This window comes from Oncorhynchus mykiss, chromosome 16, assembly GCF_057628025.1.
Source record: "Oncorhynchus mykiss isolate SJ-2025 chromosome 16, ASM5762802v1, whole genome shotgun sequence".
NCBI classification, from domain to species: domain Eukaryota; kingdom Metazoa; phylum Chordata; class Actinopteri; order Salmoniformes; family Salmonidae; genus Oncorhynchus; species Oncorhynchus mykiss.
In genome coordinates this window covers 76,011,165-76,033,170 of record NC_143037.1, presented here as the reverse complement: position 1 = coordinate 76,033,170, position 22,006 = coordinate 76,011,165, and the positions used below count along the sequence as shown (strand labels likewise).

The 22,006-nt window shown below is 44.1% G+C and overlaps 1 protein-coding gene and 1 long non-coding RNA gene across 15 annotated transcripts in view; both read right to left on the bottom strand.

The window, feature by feature from the left end:
- The window catches only part of LOC110491178 (arginine-glutamic acid dipeptide repeats protein), a 323,796-nt gene that overhangs the window by 139,863 nt on the left and 161,927 nt on the right, over positions 1-22,006 (bottom strand). For all 14 annotated transcript variants that reach the window (XM_036947767.2, XM_090203963.1, XM_090203965.1 and 11 more), the window contains one exon: positions 19,308-19,378. In XM_036947767.2, coding sequence (XP_036803662.2) covers positions 19,308-19,378 — 71 coding nt within the window. The remainder of the gene's footprint in view (positions 1-19,307; positions 19,379-22,006) is intronic.
- Positions 262-1,105, bottom strand: LOC149977351 (uncharacterized). Its single transcript, XR_016487552.1, has 3 exons — positions 950-1,105; positions 691-891; positions 262-632 (listed from the first exon to the last, which is right to left on the bottom strand). It is a non-coding gene; the product is annotated as an uncharacterized LOC149977351 (long non-coding RNA).

The window sequence follows — 22,006 nt, the reverse complement described above, 5'->3', positions numbered from 1 at the left end:
CACTATGCTAGATACCAGAACAGTAAGAATCTATACATCGACGGAGGGAGGACTCCGATTGGCTGAGCAAGTCTAAACCAGTTGGGGTACACTATGCTAGATACCAGAACAGTAAGAATCTATACATCGACGGAGGGAGGACTCCGATAGGCTGAGCAAGCCTAAACCAGTTGGGGTACACTATGCTAGATACCAGAACAGTAAGAATCTATACATCGATAGGCTGAGCAAGTCTAAACCAGTGTGGCGTTAGGGGGGTACACTATGCTAGATACCAGAACAGTAAGAATCTATACATCGACGGAGGGAGGACTCCGATAGGCTGAGCAAGCCTAAACCAGTCGGGGTGCACTATGCTAGATACCACTTGTATATTTGACTTTATTCGCAAAGTGATTATGTATCGTTGGTGTATATGCTAATATGGTATCAGATATACGGGAGTCATACACCACAGCTGATCAGAGTTTATAGTGGACAAGGTGGTGCTCCTACAACCCGACGTGTTGTCCAGTACACCACAGCTGATAAGAGTTTATAGTGGACACGGTGGTGCTCCTACAACCTGACGTGTTGTCCAGTACACCACAGCTGATCAGAGTTTATAGTGGACACGGTGGTGCTCCTACAACCTGACGTGTTGTCCAGTACACCACAGCTGATCAGAGTTTATAGTGGTGCTCCTACAACCCGACGTGTTGTCCAGTACACCACAGCTGATCAGAGTTTATAGTGGACACGGTGGTGCTCCTACAACCTGACGTGTTGTCCAGTACACCACAGCTGATCAGAGTTTATAGTGGACACGGTGGTGCTCCTACAACCTGACGTGTTGTCCAGTACACCACAGCTGATCAGAGTTTATAGTGGACACGGTGGTGCTCCTACAACCTGACGTGTTGTCCAGTACACCACAGCTGATCAGAGTTTACAGTGGTGCTCCTACAACCCGACGTGTTGTCCAGTACACCACAGCTGATCAGAGTTTATAGTGGACACGGTGGTGCTCCTACAACCTGACGTGTTGTCCAGTACACCACAGCTGATCAGAGTTTATAGTGGACACGGTGGTGCTCCTACAACCTGACGTGTTGTCCAGTACACCACAGCTGATCAGAGTTTATAGTGGACATGGTGGTGCTCCTACAACCCGACGTGTTGTCCAGGACACCACAGCTGATCAGAGTTTATAGTGGACACGGTGGTGCTCCTACAACCTGACGTGTTGTCCAGTACACCACAGCTGATCAGAGTTTATAGTGGACACGGTGGTGCTCCTACAACCTGACGTGTTGTCCAGTACACCACAGCTGATCAGAGTTTATAGTGGACACGGTGGTGCTCCTACAACCTGACGTGTTGTCCAGTACACCACAGCTGATCAGAGTTTACAGTGGTGCTCCTACAACCCGACGTGTTGTCCAGTACACCACAGCTGATCAGAGTTTACAGTGGTGCTCCTACAACCCGACGTGTTGTCCAGTACACCACAGCTGATCAGAGTTTACAGTGGTGCTCCTACAACCCGACGTGTTGTCCAGTACACCACAGCTGCAACAACATGGTAATGCTGGAGGGACCAGGGTTCTTCTCCAACATTTTTTATAGCATCAAAGCTACTTTAAAAAGAAAAATGTAACGTGTCGTGAGCGACTCATTCTCCTCTTCAACTCTTATCTGTCCCAGCGTCGTCCGCGTTACGGTTTGGCCGGGAGTAGGGCCGTCATTGTAAATAAGAATTAGTTCTTAACTGACTTGCCTAGTTAAATAAAGGTCAAATAAAAAAAAATAAAAAAGGGGGACCCTATAAAATCTATGATTTTTTTCCCCACACAATTGTTTTTTTTCTTCTCAGAATTACAATTGTTCATAGAGAAACAACAACATTGGATGTTCATGTCAAATCAGAAGACCATGTTTTTGAGGTCTGGAAGGATAAGAAAATTACGATTTTTGATATGAATCCCCCTTTTAAGAGGGCATCATCTGGCCCTTAAAGAGGGCATCATCTGGCCCTTAAAGAGGGCATCATCTGGCCCTTAAAGAGGGCATCATCTGGCCCTTAAAGAGGGCATCATCTGGCCCTTAAAGAGGGCATCATCTGGCCCTTAAAGAGGGCATCATCTGGCCCTTAAAGAGGGCATCATCTGGCCCTTAAAGAGGGCATCATCTGGCCCTTAAAGAGGGCATCATCTGGCCCTTAAAGAGGGCATCATCTGGCCCTTAAAGAGGGCATCTTGTTAGTGAAGAATGTTTCTGTACTGCTGCTGTTCATTTCATGGCAAAATGTGCAAATAACAAATAATAGATACAAATGATGTACTTCTGCCTACTTTTCAGTTGACAAGGTTTCGGTGAAAGTATTTCTCTGTCAACCCACAAGACGGTTAATCACATCAACTGGCTTCACCCAGAGTGATAGACAAACAAGCCCACCACACAGACAGACAGGGGATATTGTGTTATGTTTGGCTTTTTAAGTCATTTCTTCCCTCAAACTTGTTTTCATTATTCGCCTTTCTTTTGATACTTTTTCAGTGCAACATTTTCTCTTCATTGCAAAGCCGTTTTTCCTCCAATCAACACACAAAGAAATAAAAAAAATTGTAATAGAGACATCGGTGATTTTATCAATGTAAACAGATTGAAAATATTAGGTTATGTTATTGAACTGACTATATTGCGCTACTAACCAGATGTATTAAAACATTGTGTTTAATTTGTAGCATAGGCTTATTCATTGCGCTGCTGTTATGTTCCGTTCCTGCTGAGAGAAACCTTTTGACGACCACCTGGACATAGTTTAGCCGGGATAGGAGGGGGGGGCAGAGCAGGCAGGCAGGCGTTCTCCCTCTCTCCCTCTCTCCCTCCCTCCCTCCCTACGTCTCCCTCTCCCACACTTTGCTCCTCTCGGTAGAACATTTTGAAATGCAATTATGGATCAGTGAGCAGCACCATCAGTCGCAATCCTTGTTAATATTTATGGAGTGGAGCAGCCGAGCCACTGCCATCTCCTTGTTAATATTTATGGAGTGGAGCAGCCGAGCACTGCCATCTCCTCCTTGTTAATATTGGAGTGGAGCAGCCAGGCGAGCCACTGCCATCTCCTTGTTAATATTTATGGAGTGGAGCAGCCGAGCCACTGCCATCTCCTTGTTAATATTTATGGAGTGGAGCAGCCGAGCCACTGCCATCTCCTTGTTAATATTTATGGAGTTGAGCAGCCGAGCCACTGCCATCTCCTTGTTAATATTTATGGAGTGGAGCAGCCAGGCGAGCCACTGCCATCTCCTTGTTAATATTTATGGAGTGGAGCAGCCGAGCCACTGCCATCTCCTTGTTAATATTTATGGAGTGGAGCAGCCGAGCCACTGCCATCTCCTTGTTAATATTTATGGAGTGGAGCAGCCGAGCCACTGCCATCTCCTTGTTAATATTTATGGAGTGGAGCAGCCAGGCGAGCCACTGCCATCTCCTTGTTAATATTTATGGAGTGGAGCAGCCGAGCCACTGCCATCTCCTTGTCAATATATATGGAGTGGAGCAGCCGAGCCACTGCCATCTCCTTGTTAAGAGTCAGAGAGAGTCAGAGAGAGTCAGAGACAAACAGAGAGAGGGAGGAGGCTTGGTGTGTATACTCAGCTCTTCTCTCTCTTTCCTCTGTGGTCTCCTCAGTGTCTAAGCTAGCTGGCACATTCACAGCCATGAACATGTGGAGGTGCCAACACTGACAAGTGGCCCGGGCTATTGTACTGTTCTCCCTTAAGGGTCTACTGGACTATGTGCAGACACACTCAGAGACAAGGGCATCTATACAGGGAGGGAGTGAGGGAGAGAGAGAGGGAAGGAGGGGGCCGAGAGAGAAGGAACGAAGGAGGGAGAGAGAGAGAGAGAGAGGGAAGGACGGCGAGTGAGAGACGGAGTGGGGGAGAAAGAGAAGGAGTGAGAAAGAGAGGGAGTGAGTGAGGGAGAGTGAGTGAGGGAGAGAGTGAGGGAGAGCGAGTGGGAAGGAGAGAGAGAGAGAGGGAAGGAGGGAGGGAGGGAGGGAGGGAGGGAGGGAGGGAAGGAGGGAGGGAGGGAAAGGAGGGAGAGAGAGGGGGAAGGAGGGAGAGAGAGGGGGAAGGAGGGAGGGAGAGGGGGAAGGAGGGAGAGAGAGGGGGAAGGAGGGAGAGAGAGGGGTAAGGAGGGAGAGAGAGGGGTAAGGAGGGAGGGAGAGGGGGAAGGGGAGAGGGAGAAGGAGAGAGGGGGAAGGAGGTAGGGAGAGGGGGAGAGGGGGAGGGAGGGAGGGAGGGAGGGAGGGGGAGAGGGGGAGGGAGGGAGGGAGGGGGAGAGGGGGAGGGAGGGAGGGAGGGGAGGGAGGGAGGGAGGGAGGGAGGGAGGGAGGGAGGGAGGGAGGGAGGGAGGGAGGGAGGGAGGGAGGGAGGGAAGGAGGGAGGGAAGAAGAGATGAGGGAGGGGAGAGAGACTGGTAGCTAAAGAAGAGTGTCTGCAGAGCAGGTTGAAGTACCTCTCCTGTGCTTGTGTTGTCAGGAGAAGAAAACAGCAGCATTACAACTAGCCACCCAAAGCCGACAGTCAGTGAGATGTTTTAACAAGAGATATGAAAGAAGACAGAGACAGGCAGAGAGAGAGAGGGAGGCAGAGAGACTGAGAATCTGAAGTCAAATGTCTACTGTTTTCTGGTAAACTGGTGCTTCTGTCCCCAACCAATGAGGGCCTACAGCAGCACCTAGATCTTCTGCACAGATTCTGTCAGACCAGGGTCCTGACAGTAAATCTCAGTAAGACAAAAAAAGGTCCAGTCATCAGGACCACAAATACAAATTCCATCTAGACACCGTTGCCCTAGAGCACACAAAAAAAATATACCTACCTCGGCCTAAACATCAGCGCCACAGGTAAACTTCCACAAAGCTGTGGACGATCTGAGAGACAAGGCAAGAAGGGCATTCTATGCCATCAAAAGAAACATAAATTTCAACATACCAATTAGGATTTGGCTAAAAATACTTGAATCAGTCATAGAGCCCATTGCCCTTTATGGTTGTGAGGTCTGGGGTCCTGCTCACCAACCAAGAATTCACAAAATGGGACAAACACCAAATTGCTAAAATATCCCCCGTGTACAACATAAAACACCAAATAATGCATGCAGAGGAGAATTAGGCCGATACCCACTAATTGTCAAAATCGAGAAAAGAGCCATTAAATTCTACAACCACCTAAAAGGAAGCGATTCCCAAACCTTCCATAACAAAGCCATCAGCTACAGAGAGATGAACCTGGAGAAGAGTCCCCTACCCAAGCTGGTCCTGGGGCTCTGTTCACAAACACAAACACACCCTACAGAGCCCCAGGACAGCAACACAATTAGACCCAACAAAATGAGAAAACAAAAAGATAATTACTTGACACATTGGAAAGAATCAACAAAAAAACAGAGCAAACTAGAATGCTATTTGTCCCTAAACAGAGAGTACACAGCGGCAGAATACCTGACCACTGTGACTGACCCAAACTTAAAGAAAGCTTTGACTATGTACAGACTCAGTGAGCATAGCCTTGCTATTGAGAAAGGTTACTGACAGGCTATGTGCACACTGGCCACGAAATGAGGTGGAAACTCATTAGGAGCTGCACTTCCTAACCTCCTGTCAAATTACACAGACCCACAAAAAAAATGTGAAAATAAATAAAATTTTGATAAACTCCTATATGTATTGGGTGAAATACCAGTCTAGCGTCACAGCAGCTAAGATGTGTGTCTCCACAAGAGCAACCAGTGAAGAACACAACCCATATTCATTTTCCCTTTTGCACATTGTTACAACACTGTATATAGACATAATACGACATTTGAATCGTCTCTATTAGTTTGGAACTTCTGCGAGGGGAATGTTTACTGGTCATTTTTGTTTATTTATTACACTTTCTTTAGCAATGTAAACATATGTTTCCCATGCCAATAAAGCCCTTTGAAAAGAGAGAGGTGAGAGAGAGAGAGAGAGAGAGAGAGAAAGGAGGGAGGGAGGGAGAGAGACCGAGGGAGAGAGAGAAAGAAAAGAGGAAGAGTGAAAGAAGGAGGGAGAGAAAGAAGGAGGGAGAGAAAGAAGGAGGGAGAGAGACAGAGGGAGGGAGAGAGACAGAGGGAGGGAGAGAGACGGAGGGAGGGGGAGAGAGAGAGAGATGGAGGGAAGGAGGGGGAGAGAGAGAGAGATGGAGGGAAGGAGGGTGAGCGAGAGAGAGATGGAGGGAGGGAGTGAGTCAGACAGACAGACCGAGAGAGATACAGAACGGTTGTTAGCTGAGCCAGTGTTTTTACTACTGACTCTGCTAATAGCCTACATGTAGTGGAATAATTTTCAATTTCACCAATTAATTCTGCCCAGATTTAGATACTCTGTTTATTTGACAAATAAACCCCTCAGCTTTGCATTAAATTAGTGGAGTGAGTGGCAGTGTAGTGTGCAGTGTACAACGCCTTTTACTGCTGTCTCTACAGTATAACACTGCCTCCTTTTAATGGACATTTTGATTAATGTCCCCCCCCCCCCGCGCGCACGCGCACACACACACACACACACACACACGCGCACACACACACACACGCGCACACACACACACACACACACGCGCACACACACACTTTAAATAGCACTGAAGGAAGCAGAATTAATGCTCGTTTTGTAATGACATGAGGTTATTAAGCTGTGAACAGTACTCGTCTCCGTCCCCATAACATCACACACAGCAGCTGGTTTTTAAAACAGACATTTCACCAAACACACAGTGGAAGGAGAGCCCCGTCCTAAAATCAGTTTGACTGCTGGTGCATTTTTAAAAGACAGACATGATGTCCTCTCTCTCTCTCTCTGACAGAGTCTCTGAGGAGACAGTTCAGAGTGATGATCCACAGGGGGGCGGAGCCATGAATAACAAATACAAAATGGCAGCAGGGTTGAGATTATACACACACAACACAGCTCTGGATTCACTCAATGCTGCTATGGAAACCAGTGGCGCAGACAGCAGGTCTCTCTCTCTGGGATGGGAGGATGAAGGGAGAAAACAAGAAGGGATAGAATCTAAATAGGTGTATGTGTGTCAGAGCTGGACTAAGGGACCATGGGAGATGGAGTCAGAGCTGGACTAAGGGACCATGGGAGATGGAGTCAGAGCTGGACTAAGGGACCATGGGAGATGGAGTCAGAGCTGGACTAAGGGACCATGGGAGATGGAGTCAGAGCTGGACTAAGGGACCATGGGAGATGGAGTCAGAGCTGGACTAAGGGACCATGGGAGTTGGAGTCAGAGCTGGACTAAGGGACCATGGGAGATGGAGTCAGAGCTCGACTAAGGGACTATGGGAGATGTGTCTAGTGATTACCTCCCCGGATGGAGTCAGAGGAGAAGGGGAGGTTATTACATATTCTTATGACTCCAAAAAGCTCCATCAATAACAGCTCCTTGACACACAGCTAAATTATTAAAAAACAAAACGCCCCTCTCTATTTCTCTATATATAGCCAAGCGCTCCTTCTCTCTCTCTCTCTCTCCTCTCTTTCTCCCTCACTCCCCAGTTTCATTAGTCTAGGTTTACCTTCTAGCACACCTATTTCTATACCTCCCTACCAGTGTTTTCATTAGTCTAGGTTTACCTTCTAGCACACCTATTTCTATACCTCCCTACCAGTGTTTTCATTAGTCTAGGTTTACCTTCTAGCACACCTATTTCTATACCTCCCTACCAGTATTTTCATTAGCCTCGGTTTACCTTCTAGCACACCTATTTCTATACCTCCCTACCAGTGTTTTCATTAGTCTAGGTTTACCTTCTAGCACACCTATTTCTATACCTCCCTACCAGTGTTTTCATTAGCCTCGGTTTACCTTCTAGCACACCTATTTCTATACCTCCCTACCAGTGTTTTCATTAGCCTCGGTTTACATTTAGCTAATGTCTTTGTGACTTCCCACCACATATCTGTCAGGTCTTTTCCTGCAGTAGAAATCATTTGGGTCTGCTGACTCCAAGCGTTCATAGCAGCCATAGTCGCTGTAAGTGTCTAAACAACACTAAGGCGCGACGTTGGTGGTTTGGTTTTTGGCACATCGTCTTGTGTTACGAGCTCCTAATGCTGTAAAAATGTCAAAACGAGTAAACAAATAATCAACAAACAAGAAATGACAAAATGTCAGGACAAATCCAGTTCAGACAAATAACACTATCAATAAATCAACATGCAATATGTGTGTCTACGACAAAAATATACTCTAAGACTGATATGGTAGACTGATATGTACAGCTGTAGATATGGTAGACTGATATGTACAGCTGTAGATATGGTAGACTGATATGTACAGCTGTAGATGTGGTAGACTGATATGTACAGCTGTAGATATGGTAGACTGATATGTACAGCTGTAGATCTGTTAGACTGATATGTACAGCTGTAGATCTGTTATAATGATATGGTAGAATGATATGTACAGCTGTAGATCTGGTAGACTGATATGTACAGCTGTATATCTGTTATAATGATATGGTAGAATGATATGTACAGTTGTAGATCTGTTATAATGATATGGTAGACTGATATGTACATCTGTAGATCTGTTATAATGATATGGTAGACTGATATGTACAGCTGTAGATAAGTTAGAATGATATGGTAGACTGATATGTACAGCTGTAGACCTGTTAGACTGATATGTACAGCTGTAGATAAGTTATAATGGTTGGCAGACTGATATGTACAGCTGTAGATATGGTAGACTGATATGTACAGCTGTATATCTGTTATAATGATATGGTAGAATGATATGTACAGTTGTAGATCTGTTATAATGATATGGTAGACTGATATGTACATCTGTAGATCTGTTATAATGATATGGTAGACTGATATGTACAGCTGTAGATAAGTTAGAATGATATGGTAGACTGATATGTACATCTGTAGATCTGTTATAATGATATGGTAGACTGATATGTACAGCTGTAGACCTGTTAGACTGATATGGTAGACTGATATGTACAGCTGTAGATAAGTTATAATGATTGGTAGACTGATATGTACAGCTGTAGATGTGGTAGACTGATATGTACAGCTGTAGATATGGTAGACTGATATGTACAGCTGTAGATCTGTTAGACTGATATGTACAGCTGTAGATCTGTTATAATGATATGGTAGAATGATATGTACAGCTGTAGATCTGGTAGACTGATATGTACAGCTGTATATCTGTTATAATGATATGGTAGAATGATATGTACAGTTGTAGATCTGTTATAATGATATGGTAGACTGATATGTACATCTGTAGATCTGTTATAATGATATGGTAGACTGATATGTACAGCTGTAGATAAGTTAGAATGATATGGTAGACTGATATGTACAGCTGTAGACCTGTTAGACTGATATGTACAGCTGTAGATAAGTTATAATGGTTGGCAGACTGATATGTACAGCTGTAGATATGGTAGACTGATATGTACAGCTGTATATCTGTTATAATGATATGGTAGAATGATATGTACAGTTGTAGATCTGTTATAATGATATGGTAGACTGATATGTACATCTGTAGATCTGTTATAATGATATGGTAGACTGATATGTACAGCTGTAGATAAGTTAGAATGATATGGTAGACTGATATGTACATCTGTAGATCTGTTATAATGATATGGTAGACTGATATGTACAGCTGTAGACCTGTTAGACTGATATGGTAGACTGATATGTACAGCTGTAGATAAGTTATAATGATTGGTAGACTGATATGTACAGCTGTAGATATGGTAGACTGAAATGTACAGTCGTGGTCAAAAGTTTTGAGAATGACACAAATATTAATTTCCACAAAGTTTGCTGCTTCAGTGTCTTTAGATATTTTTGTCAGATGTTACTATGGGATACTGAAGTATAATTACAAGCATTTCATAAGTGTCAAAGGCTTTTATTGACAATTACATGAAGTTGATGCAAAGAGTCAATATTTGCAGTGTTGACCCTTCTTTTTCAAGACCTCTGCAATCCGCCCTGGCATGCTGTCAGTTAACTTCTGGGCCACATCCTGACTGATGGCAGCCCATTCTTGCATAATCAATGCTTGGAGTTTGTCAGAATGTGTGTTTTTGTTTGTCCACCCGCCTCTTGAGGATTGACCACAAATTCTCAATGGGATTAAGGTCTGGGGAGTTTCCTGGCCATGGACCCAAAATATCGATGTTTTGTTCCCCGAGCCACTTAGATATCACTTTTGCCTTATGGCAAGGTGCTCCATCATGCTGGAAAAGGCATTGTTCGTCACCAAACTGTTCCTGGATGGTTGGGAGAAGTTGCTCTCGGAGGATGGGTTGGTACCATTCTATATTCATGGCTGTGTTCTTGGGCAAAATTGTGAGTGAGCCCACTCCCTTGGCTGAGAAGCAACCCCACACATGAACGGTCTCAGGATGCTTTACTGTTGGCATGACACAGGACTGATGATAACGCTCACCTTGCCTTCTCTGGACAATTTTTCTTTTTTCAATCGGAAAGGGGATTCATCAGAGAAAATGTCTTTACCCCAGTCCTCAGCAGTCCGATCCCTGTACCTTTTGCAGAATATCAGTCTGTCCCTGATGTTTTTCCTGGAGAGAAGTTTCTTCTTTGCTGCCCTTCTTGACACCAGGCCATCCTCCAAAAGTCTTCGCCTCACTGTGCGTACAGATGCACTCACTTTTTTTTTATTTTACCTTTATTTAACCAGGTAGGCTAGTTGAGAACAAGTTCTCATTTACAACTACATGCCTGCTGCTATGCCTGAGCAAGCTCTGTACTGGTGGTGCCCTGGCGCTTGCTGGACTTTCTTGGGTGCCCTGATGCCTTCTTCACAACAATTGAACCACTCTCCTTGAAGTTCTTGATGACCTGTTAAATGGTTGATTTAGGTGCAATCTTACTGGCAGCAATATCCTTGCCTGTGAAGCCCTTTTTGTGCAAAGCAATGATGACGGCATGTGTTTCCTTGCAGGTAACCATGGTTGACAGAGGAAGAACAATGATTCCAAGCACCGCCCTCCTTTTGAAGCTTCCAGTCTGTTATTCGAACTCAATCAGCAAGACAGAGTGATCTCCAGCCTTGTCCTCGTCAACACTCACACCTGTGTTAACGAGAGAATCACTGAAATGATGTCAGCTGGTCCTTTTGTGGCAAGGCTGAAATGCAGTGGAAATGTTTTTGGGGGATTCAGTTAATTTGCATGGCAAAGAGGGAATTTGCAATTCATCTGATCACTCTTCATAACATTCTGAGTATATGCAAATTGCCATCACACAAACTGAGGCAGCAGACTTTGTGAAAATGTATATTTGTGTCATTCTCAAAACGTTTGGCCACGACTGTACAGCTGTAGATATATTAGACTGAGCTACATGAAGACATTATATGAATACACAAGCTGAACACTCATCTGATGTCTTAACACACAGAGACGCAACGCTCAGCAGTCTCCCGCGTCAAGCACACACAACGTTTTATCTTTAAAAGAGAGGAAAACACACAGATCATTTTTCTCTCTCAGCTCTTCTGTTTTGCAGAAGAGAAAAGACTAGCAGGTCATGTTGCTCTGTTTATGTCTGTAGTAGTGACTAGGTCCTGTTGTTTATGTCTGTAGTAGTGACTAGGTCCTGTTGTTTATGTCTGTAGTAGTGACTAGGTCCTGTTGTTTATGTCTGTAGTAGTGACTAGGTCCTGTTGTTTATGTCTGTAGTAGTGACTAGGTCCTGTTGTTTATGTCTGTAGTAGTGACTAGGTCATGTTGTTTATGTCTGTCGTGTTGACTAGGTCCTGTTGTTTATGTCTGTAGTAGTGACTAGGTCCTGTTGTTTATGCCTGTAGTAGTGACTAGGTCCCGTTGTTTATGTCTGTAGTAGTGACTAGGTCATGTTGTTTATGTCTGTAGTAGTGACTAGGTCATGTTGTTTATGTCTGTCGTGTTGACTAGGTCCTGTTGTTTATGTCTGTAGTATTAATTAGTGTGGCAGAGGCAGCCAGTGTACCAGGATAATGAGTGGGTTCATTACAATGACCAGGTCTCCTCTCCTCTCTCTATACTCTAACCATGGCTAAAAGGAGAATCCTGTGTTAGCACACTAATTAAACGGGTAGGGAGGCATTGAAGTAGGCTAGCTCAGTCAGACAAACCGTAAACTCACATACCTACTGGGTGAAATACCACAGTGTGCCGTCACAGCAGCAAGATTTGTGACCTGTTGCCACGAGAAAAGGGCAACCAGTGAAGCACAAACACCACTGTAAATACAACTCATGTCTATGTTTATTTATTTCCCTTTTGTACTTGAACTATTTGCACATCTTTACAACCCAGCACATTGACATAATATGACATTTGGAACGCCTCTATTCCTCTGAAACTTTGAGAGTGTCATGTTTACTGTTCATTTTTAATTGTTTATTTCACATTGGTTTAGTATCTATTCAACTTGCTTGACAATGTAAACATATGTTTCCCATGTCAATAAAGCCCTTTGAAAAAAGAGAGAGAGAGAAAGAGACAAAGAGAGAGAAAGAGACAAAGAGAAAGAGAGAGACAGAGAAAAAGAGAGATACAGAGAGAGGGAGAGAGAGATACAGAGAGAGAGAGAGAGAGATACAGAGAGAGAGATACAGAGAGAGAGAGACAGAGAGAGAGAGAGACAGAGGGAGAGAGATACAGAGAGAGAGAGATCCAGAGAGAGAGAGACAGGGACAGAGAGAGAGAGACAGGGACAGAGAGAGAGAGACAGGGACAGAGAGAGAGAAAGAGCAGAGAGAGAGAGAAAGAGACAGAGACAGAGAGCGTGAAAGAGCAGAGAGAGAAAGAAAGAGACAGAGAGAGAGAGAGAGAGAGAGAAAGAGCAGAGAGAGAAAAAGAGACAGAGAGAGAAAGAGACAGAAAGATAGAGAGAGAGAGGAAGAGAGACAGAGAGAGAGAGAGACAGAGAGACAGAGACATAGATGGAGTGAAGCAGCAGTGTAATTTCCAGCTTGTCCAGAGTGTGACATGCCAATAAAGAAATAAAAAAACTTGTAGATTTATAGTGGTGTCAGGTTCACACAAGGCGCTCTCTCTCCCTCCCTCTATTAAACAACACATGGTGTAAATTAACTCTCCAAACCCCTCACAGAGGGAGGGGGGGGGGGGAACGTGGGAGGAGGGTCAGAGAGAGAGGATGACACTGAAGGGATTGTTCTGAGGTTTGAGGAATGTGTTCAGCGTGTACCTCTAACAGGGTCTTACAGTCCCCATAGGATGACAACGCCACAAATCCACACGGCAAATCCACACACCGAGCGGCCATGAAAACGATGTAAACCGCACGCCATGGCCCGCCTCAGTCACCAGATCTCAACCCAACTGAACTCTTATGGGAGAATCCAGAGTGGTGCCTGACACCGTGTTTTCCACCACCATCAACAAAACACCAAATGATGTCATTTCTCCTGGAAGAATGTTGTTTCATCCCTCCAATAGAGTTCCAGACACTTCCAGAATCTATGTTGAGGTGCACCGAAGCTGTTCTGGCTGGTGGTGACCCAACGACCCTATTAAGACTCTTCATGTTGGTGTTTCCTTTACAAGGAGCAGTCAGGAGGACTAATACTGTAAGTTACCTTTACAAGGAGCAGTCAGGAGGACTAATACTGTAAGTTACCTTTACAAGGAGCAGTCAGTCAGGAGGTCTAACAAGGAGCGGTCAGTCAGGAGGACTAACAAGGAGCAGTCAGTCAGGAGGTCTAACAAGGAGCGGTCAGTCAGGAGGACTAACAAGGAGCAGTCAGTCAGGAGGTCTAACAAGGAGCGGTCAGTCAGAAGAACTAACAAGGAGCAGTCAGTCAGGAGGTCTAACAAGGAGCAGTCAGTCAGGAGGACTAACAAGGAGCAGTCAGTCAGGAGGTCTAACAAGGAGCGGTCAGTCAGGAGGACTAACAAGGAGCAGTCAGTCAGGAGGTCTAACAAGGAGCAGTCAGTCAGGAGGTCTAACAAGGAGCAGTCAGTCAGGAGGACTAACAAGGAGCAGTCAGTCAGGAGGTCTAACAAGGAGCAGTCAGTCAGGAGGACTAACAAGGAGCAGTCAGTCAGGAGGACTAACAAGGAGCAGTCAGTCAGGAGGACTAACAAGGAGCAGTCAGTCAGGAGGACTAACAAGGAGCAGTCAGTCAGTCAGGACTAACAAGGAGCAGTCAGTCAGTCAGGACTAACAAGGAGCAGTCAGTCAGGAGGACTAACAAGGAGCAGTCAGTCAGGAGGACTAACAAGGAGCAGTCAGTCAGGAGGACTAACAAGGAGCAGTCAGTCAGGAGGACTAACAAGGAGCAGTCAGTCAGGAGGACTAACAAGGAGCAGTCAGTCAGGAGGACTAACAAGGAGCAGTCAGTCAGGAGGACTAACAAGGAGCAGTCAGTCAGGAGGACTAACAAAGAGCGGTCAGTCAGGAGGACTAACAAGGAGCAGTCAGTCAGGAGGACTAACAAAGAGCAGTCAGTCAGGAGGACTAACAAAGAGCAGTCAGTCAGGAGGACTAACAAAGAGCAGTCAGTCAGGAGGACTAACAAAGAGCAGTCAGTCAGGAGGACTAACAAGGAGCAGTCAGTCAGGAGGACTAACAAGGAGCAGTCAGTCAGGAGGACTAACAAGGAGCAGTCAGTCAGGAGGACTAACAAGGAGCAGTCAGTCAGGAGGACTAACACTGTAGCCACGTAAAGGAATTGAACCTTGGTCCATTTATTGGTGCATTTATTGATCACTGCAATGCCCTCCAAATCTAACGTTAATATCTCTAGTTTCATCATGTATTCTCATCTAAAATGAATATCTCTATAGTTTTATCATATATTCCCATCTAAAAGGTAATATCTCTATAGTTGTATCATGTATTCTCATCTAAAGGTAATATCTATATAGTTGTATCAGGTATTCTCATCTAAAGGTAATATCTATATAGTTTTATCGTGTATTCTCATCTAAAGGTAATATCTATATAGTTGTATCATGTATTCTCATCCTTCCCCATGTCCATCACTTCAGAGAATGCTCTCGCTCCCTCTGCCCGTCTCTTTTTCTCTACAAGGCCTATCTGGTATTTAAAAAAGGTGAACAGGGGATAATGTCGGAGGAGGAGGAGTCTGAAGGGACCCTGCTCTAGTTCATGGTCAGACTGAGACAGGAACTAACGAAGTATCACATTGGTAAACACTGCTGGAAAGCCATGTTATCAACTGCTGGCTTCAGCCTTGCTGCACTAATTATCTGGGCGCTGCTGCTGCTGCTGCTGAAGGATGGCATTTAAATGCCAAATGGCAGCGAGGGCGTGTATAATAGCTTAGCTTTATGGCCTGTTGCTTTTAGCAGGGTTGGCTGGACTAATGGAGGTTGCAGTGTGTCAGGTTGGCTGGACTAATGGAGGTTGCAGTGTGTCAGGCTGGCTGGACTAATGGAGACTGCAGTGTGTCAAGCACCTGCTGGGCTGGCTGGACTAATGGAGGTTGCAGTGTGTCAGGCTGGCTGGACTAATGGAGACTGCAGTGTGTCAAGCACCTGCTGGGCTGGCTGGACTAATGGAGGTTGCAGTGTGTCAGGCTGGCTGGACTAAAGGAGATTGCAGTGTGTCAGGCTGGCTGAACTAATGGAGGTTGCAGTGTGTCAAGCAGCTAAACTAATGGAGGTTGCAGTGTGTCAAGCAGCTAGACTAATGGAGATTGCAGTGTGTCAGGCTGGCTGGACTAATGGAGATTGCAGTGTGTCAGGCTGACTGGACTAATGGAGATTGCAGTGTGACAGACAGCTGCTGGGCTGACTGGCCGGTTGGACTAACAGAGATTGACACTGGAGAAGGGTTCGAGATAGAATGAGGTGAGAGAAGTGTACAGCTTGTACGGTGCCTCGGGTCTCTCTTCGCCTCGGGTCTCTCTTCGCCTCGGGTCTCTTCGCCTCGTCTTTAATATCTGGTTCTGCATCCCCTCCTCATTAACACACAATGAGACTAAGTGGGTAGGTGTTGCTCCACACATGCAGATGGCAGTTTGTTCATTAGCAGTGAGAGAGAGACGAGGATGAGAGGCTTGTGTTCTCTCCCTCCTGGATGACTAGGCCTACTTCTGTTAGACCAGATGTTCGATCGGGTTCAAGTCTGGGCCACTCAAGAACATTCAGAGACTTGTCCTGAAGCAAATCCGGTGTTGTCTTGGCTGTGTGCTTAGGGTTGTTGTTCTGTTGGAAGGTGAACCTTCTCCCCAGTCTGAGGTGCTGAGCGCTCTGGAGCAGGTTTTCATCAAGGATCTCCCTGTATTTTGTTCCGTTCATCTTTCCCTCGATCCTGACTAGTCTCCCAGTCCCTGCTGCTGAAAAACATCCCCACAGCATGATGCTGCCACCACCATGCTTCACCGTAGGGATGGTGCCATGTTTCCTCCAGATGTGACACTTGGCATTAAAGCCCAAATAGTTAAATCTTGGTTCTCATGGTCTGAGATTCCTTTAGGTGCCGTTTGGTAAACTTCTCCCTTCTCCTCCCCGATTGCTCAGTTTGGCCAGGCGGCCAGCTCTAGGAAGTCTTGGTTGTTCCAAACTTCGTCCATTTCAGAATGATGGAGGCCACTGTGTTCTTGGGGACCTTCAATGCTGTGGAAATGTTTTGCTACCCTTCACCAGGTCTGTGCCTCGAATCCATCCTGTCTCGGAGCTCTACGGACAATTCCTTCAACTTCATGGCTTGGTTTTTGGTTGGACATGAATTGTCAACTGTGGGACCTTATATAGACATGTGTGTTCCTTTCCAAATCATGTCAACATTTTTGAATTTACCACAGGTGGTCTCCAAATCAAGTTGTAGAAACATCAACATCTTCAGCCAAGGGTCTGAATACTTTTTAAAAATTGTATATATATATATATAAATTCGCAAACATTTCTAAAAACCTGTTTTTGCTTTGTCATTATGGGGTATTGTGTATAGATTGATGAGGATTTTTTTATTTATTTAATCCATTTTAGAATAAGGCTGTAACGTAACAAAAGGGAAGGGGTCTGAATACTTTCCAAATCCACTGTATGTATCCTGTGTTTTTATAGGAAAGCCTGCTTCTCACACAGACGCACACATTGTCGACACAACTGAGAAAGAAACGTCACTAATCAAATAAAAAATTGACATTACACCGTCACTATTCTCCTTTACACTAAATTAACTCTAGGAGTTCTCCTGTCTGTTTCCTCTACACAGCACCTACTGTGACGTGAAAAAAAAACACCACAACATTATAGAGAAAATCGGGCTAAAATACCAAATAAACTGAAATATATAATAGGATAGAATTAGAAGGAAAAAAAACACGAGGAAAGTGTTAGACATCTAACAGTTATCAACAGTTCTTGTTGATCAGACAGTAGTGATGAGGTCATCGGACAGAACTGATGAGGTCATCGGTTTCTCCACCAATGAGTAGATCTCTTAGCAGCAGTTCTAATCAACAGTATGAACAGTTCTTATTGATTTTGACGGGGTCAATTGATCCCTGTTCAATTCCATTTAACACACTTCACACAATGAGAGATGGCCTTCTCCATCCACATGCGTTCCGTCTGCCGTCCATATGTAACAACAGAGGAAAACCGTGGCGGTCTGCAAATTGCACTGAGTATGCCAGATGTCAAGAACACTCCTTCCTAATATTGAGTTTAGAGGTCGACCGATTCATCGGCTTGGCCGATTAATTAGGGACGATTTCAAGTTTTCATAACAAATAGGTCATTTTGGCATTTTGGACGCCGATTATGGCCGATTACGTCGCAATCCACGAGGAGACTGCGTGGCAGGCTGACCACCTGTTACGCGAGTGCAGCGTCAAAATGACTTTGTGGCTGCAAGGAGCCAAGGTAAGTTGCTAGCTAGCATTAAACAATCAATCTTCACATAATCACTAGTTAACGACACATGGTTGATATTACTAGGTTAACTAGCTTGTCCTGCGTTGCATATAATCGATGCGGTGCCTGTTAATTTATCATCGAATCTCAGCCTACTTCAACTTCGCCAAACGGGTGATTTAACAAAAGCACATTCGCGAAAAAAGCATAATCGTTTCACAAATGTACCAAACCATAAATATCAATTGCCTTTCTTAAAATCAATACACAGAAGAATATATTTTTTTACCTGCATATTTAGTTAAAATAAATTCATGTTAGCAGGCAATATTAACTAGGGAAATTGTGTCACTTCTCTTGCGTTCTGTGCAAGCAGAGTCAGGGTATATGCAGCAGTTTGCCTGGGAATATTGAAGACTCATGTTAAAAGGATCCACCAGCTTTCATATGTTCTCATGTTCTGAGCAAGGAACTGAAAACGTTAGCTTTCTTACATGGCACATATTGCACTTTTACTTTCTTCTCCCAACACGTTGTTGTTGCTTTCTTTAAACCAAATTGAACATGTTTCATTATTTATTTGAGACTAAATATATTTTATGTATTATATCAAGTTAAAATAAAAGTGTTCATTGTTCATTCAGCATTGTTGTAATTGTCATTATTATATAAAAATTGGCCAATTAATTGGTATCAGCTTTTTTGGTCCTCCAATAATCAGTATCGGTGATGAAAAATCATAAACGGTCGACCTCTAATTGAGTTTCATCCCCTTTTGCCCTCAGAACAGCCTCAATTCGTTGGGGCATGGACTCTACAAGGTGTTGAAAGCATTCCACAGGGATGCTGGCCCATGTTGACTCCAACGCTTTCCACAGTTGTGTCAAGTTGGCTGGATGTCCTTTGGGTGGTGGACCATTGTTGATACACACAGGAAACTGTTGAAGCATTTCGCATTTCGCTACACTCGCATTAACATCTGCTAACCATGTGTATGTGACAAATAAAATTTGATTTGATTTGATTTGAGTGTGAAAAACCCAGCAGCAGTGTAGTTCTTGACACAAACCGGTACGCCTGATACCAACTACCATCTCAGTGTGTTTCATGCTTTAGGACAGAATAACCCCAAGTGGTGCAGCGGTCTAAGGCACTGCATCTCAGTGCTCGAGGCTTCACTACAGACACCCTGGTTCGATCACGGGCTGTATCGAAGCCGGCCGTAATCTGGAATCCCATAGGGTGGCGCACAATTGGCCCAGCGTCGTCCGGGTTACGGCGGGGATTTGGCCGGGCTAGGACGTCATTGTAAAATAAGAATGTGTTCATAACTGACTTGCTTAGTTAAATAAAAGTTCATTAAAAAGGAAAAGGCTAGTACTCACCAGTTTAAAATCCTGAATGCTACATATGAAGTAGGGAGTGTTGGGCCTGCGGCTCTCCATATATACACAATCTGAAACACAGAGAGAGAGAGACAGTTAAGAGGATGATAGACAGGCCGACAGGGTGAAAAACACATACACAGACAGGCAGACAGAGACAGATACACAGATAGGCAGACAGAGACTTCAAGTATTGTATTCACATCCAGCAGCAGCTTAGACAGACTAGGGTGTGCCAACCCTAATCTGTTCTGTTCTGTTTATTTGTCCTTAAGCTACACAGCTGACTCAAATAATCAAAGCTTGACAATGTTTTTTTTAATTTTATTTGAATCAGCGGTGTAGTGAAAGGACAGAAAACAAAACATTGTCACCGGGGGGCACAGGGCCGTGTTTGGGGGTGGGGGGGTCCCAGTGTTAGACTGCTGCAGCAGAGAGTTAGGTTAGTTATTATATAGGAGGAGTTAGCATCAGTCTCAGTGTATTATATAGGAGGAGTTAGCATCAGTCTCAGTGTATTATATAGGAGCTGTTAGCATCAGTCTCAGTATATTATATAGGAGGAGTTAGCATCAGTCTCAGTGTATTATATAGGAGCTGTTAGCATCAGTCTCAGTGTATTATATAGGAGGAGTTAGCATCAGTCTCAGTGTATTATATAGGAGCTGTTAGCAGCAGTCTCAGTGTATTATATAGGAGGAGTTAGCATCAGTCTCAGTGTATTATATAGGAGCTGTTAGCATCAGTCTCAGTGTATTATATAGGAGCTGTTAGCAGCAGTCTCAGTATATTATATGGGAGCTGTTAGCAGCAGTCTCAGTGTATTATATAGGAGGAGTTAGCATCAGTCTCAGTGTATTATATAGGAGCTGTTAGCATCAGTCTCAGTGTATTATATAGGAGGAGTTAGCATCAGTCTCAGTGTATTATATAGGAGCTGTTAGCAGCAGTCTCAGTGTATTATATAGGAGGAGTTAGCAGCAGTCTCAGTGTATTATATAGGAGCTGTTAGCAGCAGTCTCAGTGTATTATATAGGAGCTGTTAGCAGCAGTCTCAGTGTATTATATAGGAGGAGTTAGCATCAGTCTCAGTATATTATATAGGTGGAGTTAGCATCAGTCTCAGTATATTATATAGGAGCTGTTAGCAGCAGTCTCAGTGTATTATATAGGAGCTGTTAGCATCAGTCTCAGTGTATTATATAGGAGCTGTTAGCATCAGTCTCAGTGTATTATATAGGAGCTGTTAGCAGCAGTCTCAGTGTATTATATAGGAGCTGTTAGCAGCAGTCTCAGTATATTATATAGGAGGAGTTAGCATCAGTCTCAGTATATTATATAGGAGGAGTTAGCATCAGTCTCAGTGTATTATATAGGAGCTGTTAGCATCAGTCTCAGTGTATTATATAGGAGCTGTTAGCAGCAGTCTCAGTATATTATATAGGAGGAGTTAGCATCAGTCTCAGTGTATCATATAGGAGCTGTTAGCATCAGTCTCAGTGTATTATATAGGAGCTGTTAGCATCAGTCTCAGTGTATTATATAGGAGGATTTAGCAGCAGTCTCAGTGTATTATATAGGAGCTGTTAGCAGCAGTCTCAGTGTATTATATAGGAGGAGTTAGCATCAGTCTCAGTGTATTATATAGGAGCTGTTAGCAGCAGTCTCAGTATATTATATAGGAGGAGTTAGCAGCAGTCTCAGTATATTATATAGGAGGAGTTAGCATCAGTCTCAGTGTATTATATAGGAGCTGTTAGCATCAGTCTCAGTGTATTATATAGGAGCTGTTAGCAGCAGTCTCAGTATATTATATAGGAGTTAGCATCAGTCTCAGTGTATTATATAGGAGGAGTTAGCAGCAGTCTCAGTGTATTATATAGGAGCTGTTAGCAGCAGTCTCAGTGTATTATATAGGAGCTGTTAGCAGCAGTCTCAGTGTATTATATAGGAGCTGTTAGCAGCAGTCTCAGTATATTATATAGGAGGAGTTAGCATCAGTCTCAGTGTATTATATAGGAGCTGTTAGCAGCAGTCTCAGTATATTATATAGGTGGAGTTAGCAGCAGTCTCAGTGTATTATATAGGAGCTGTTAGCAGCAGTCTCAGTGTATTATATAGGAGCTGTTAGCATCAGTCTCAGTGTATTATATAGGAGCTGTTAGCAGCAGTCTCAGTATATTATATAGGAGCTGTTAGCAGCAGTCTCAGTGTATTATATAGGAGCTGTTAGCAGCAGTCTCAGTGTATTATATAGGAGTTAGCATCAGTCTCAGTATATTATATAGGAGCTGTTAGCAGCAGTCTCAGTGTATTATATAGGAGCTGTTAGCATCAGTCTCAGTGTATTATATAGGAGCTGTCAGCAGCAGTCTCAGTGTATTATATAGGAGCTGTTAGCAGCAGTCTCAGTGTATTATATAGGAGCTGTTAGCATCAGTCTCAGTGTATTATATAGGAGGAGTTAGCAGCAGTCTCAGTGTATTATATAGGAGGAGTTAGCCCTCTGAAAAGCCTCTTTCCTCCAGTCAGATTCAATTGGAATGTGAGTAATAGGATTAAGTCGTTTGTTGGATGCAGGACAAGGGTCCGGTCCCAAAGAGCACCCTATTCCCTACATAGTGCACTACTTTAGACCAGAGTCCTATGGAACACTATTCCCTACATAGTGCACTACTTTAGACCAGAGTCCTATAGAA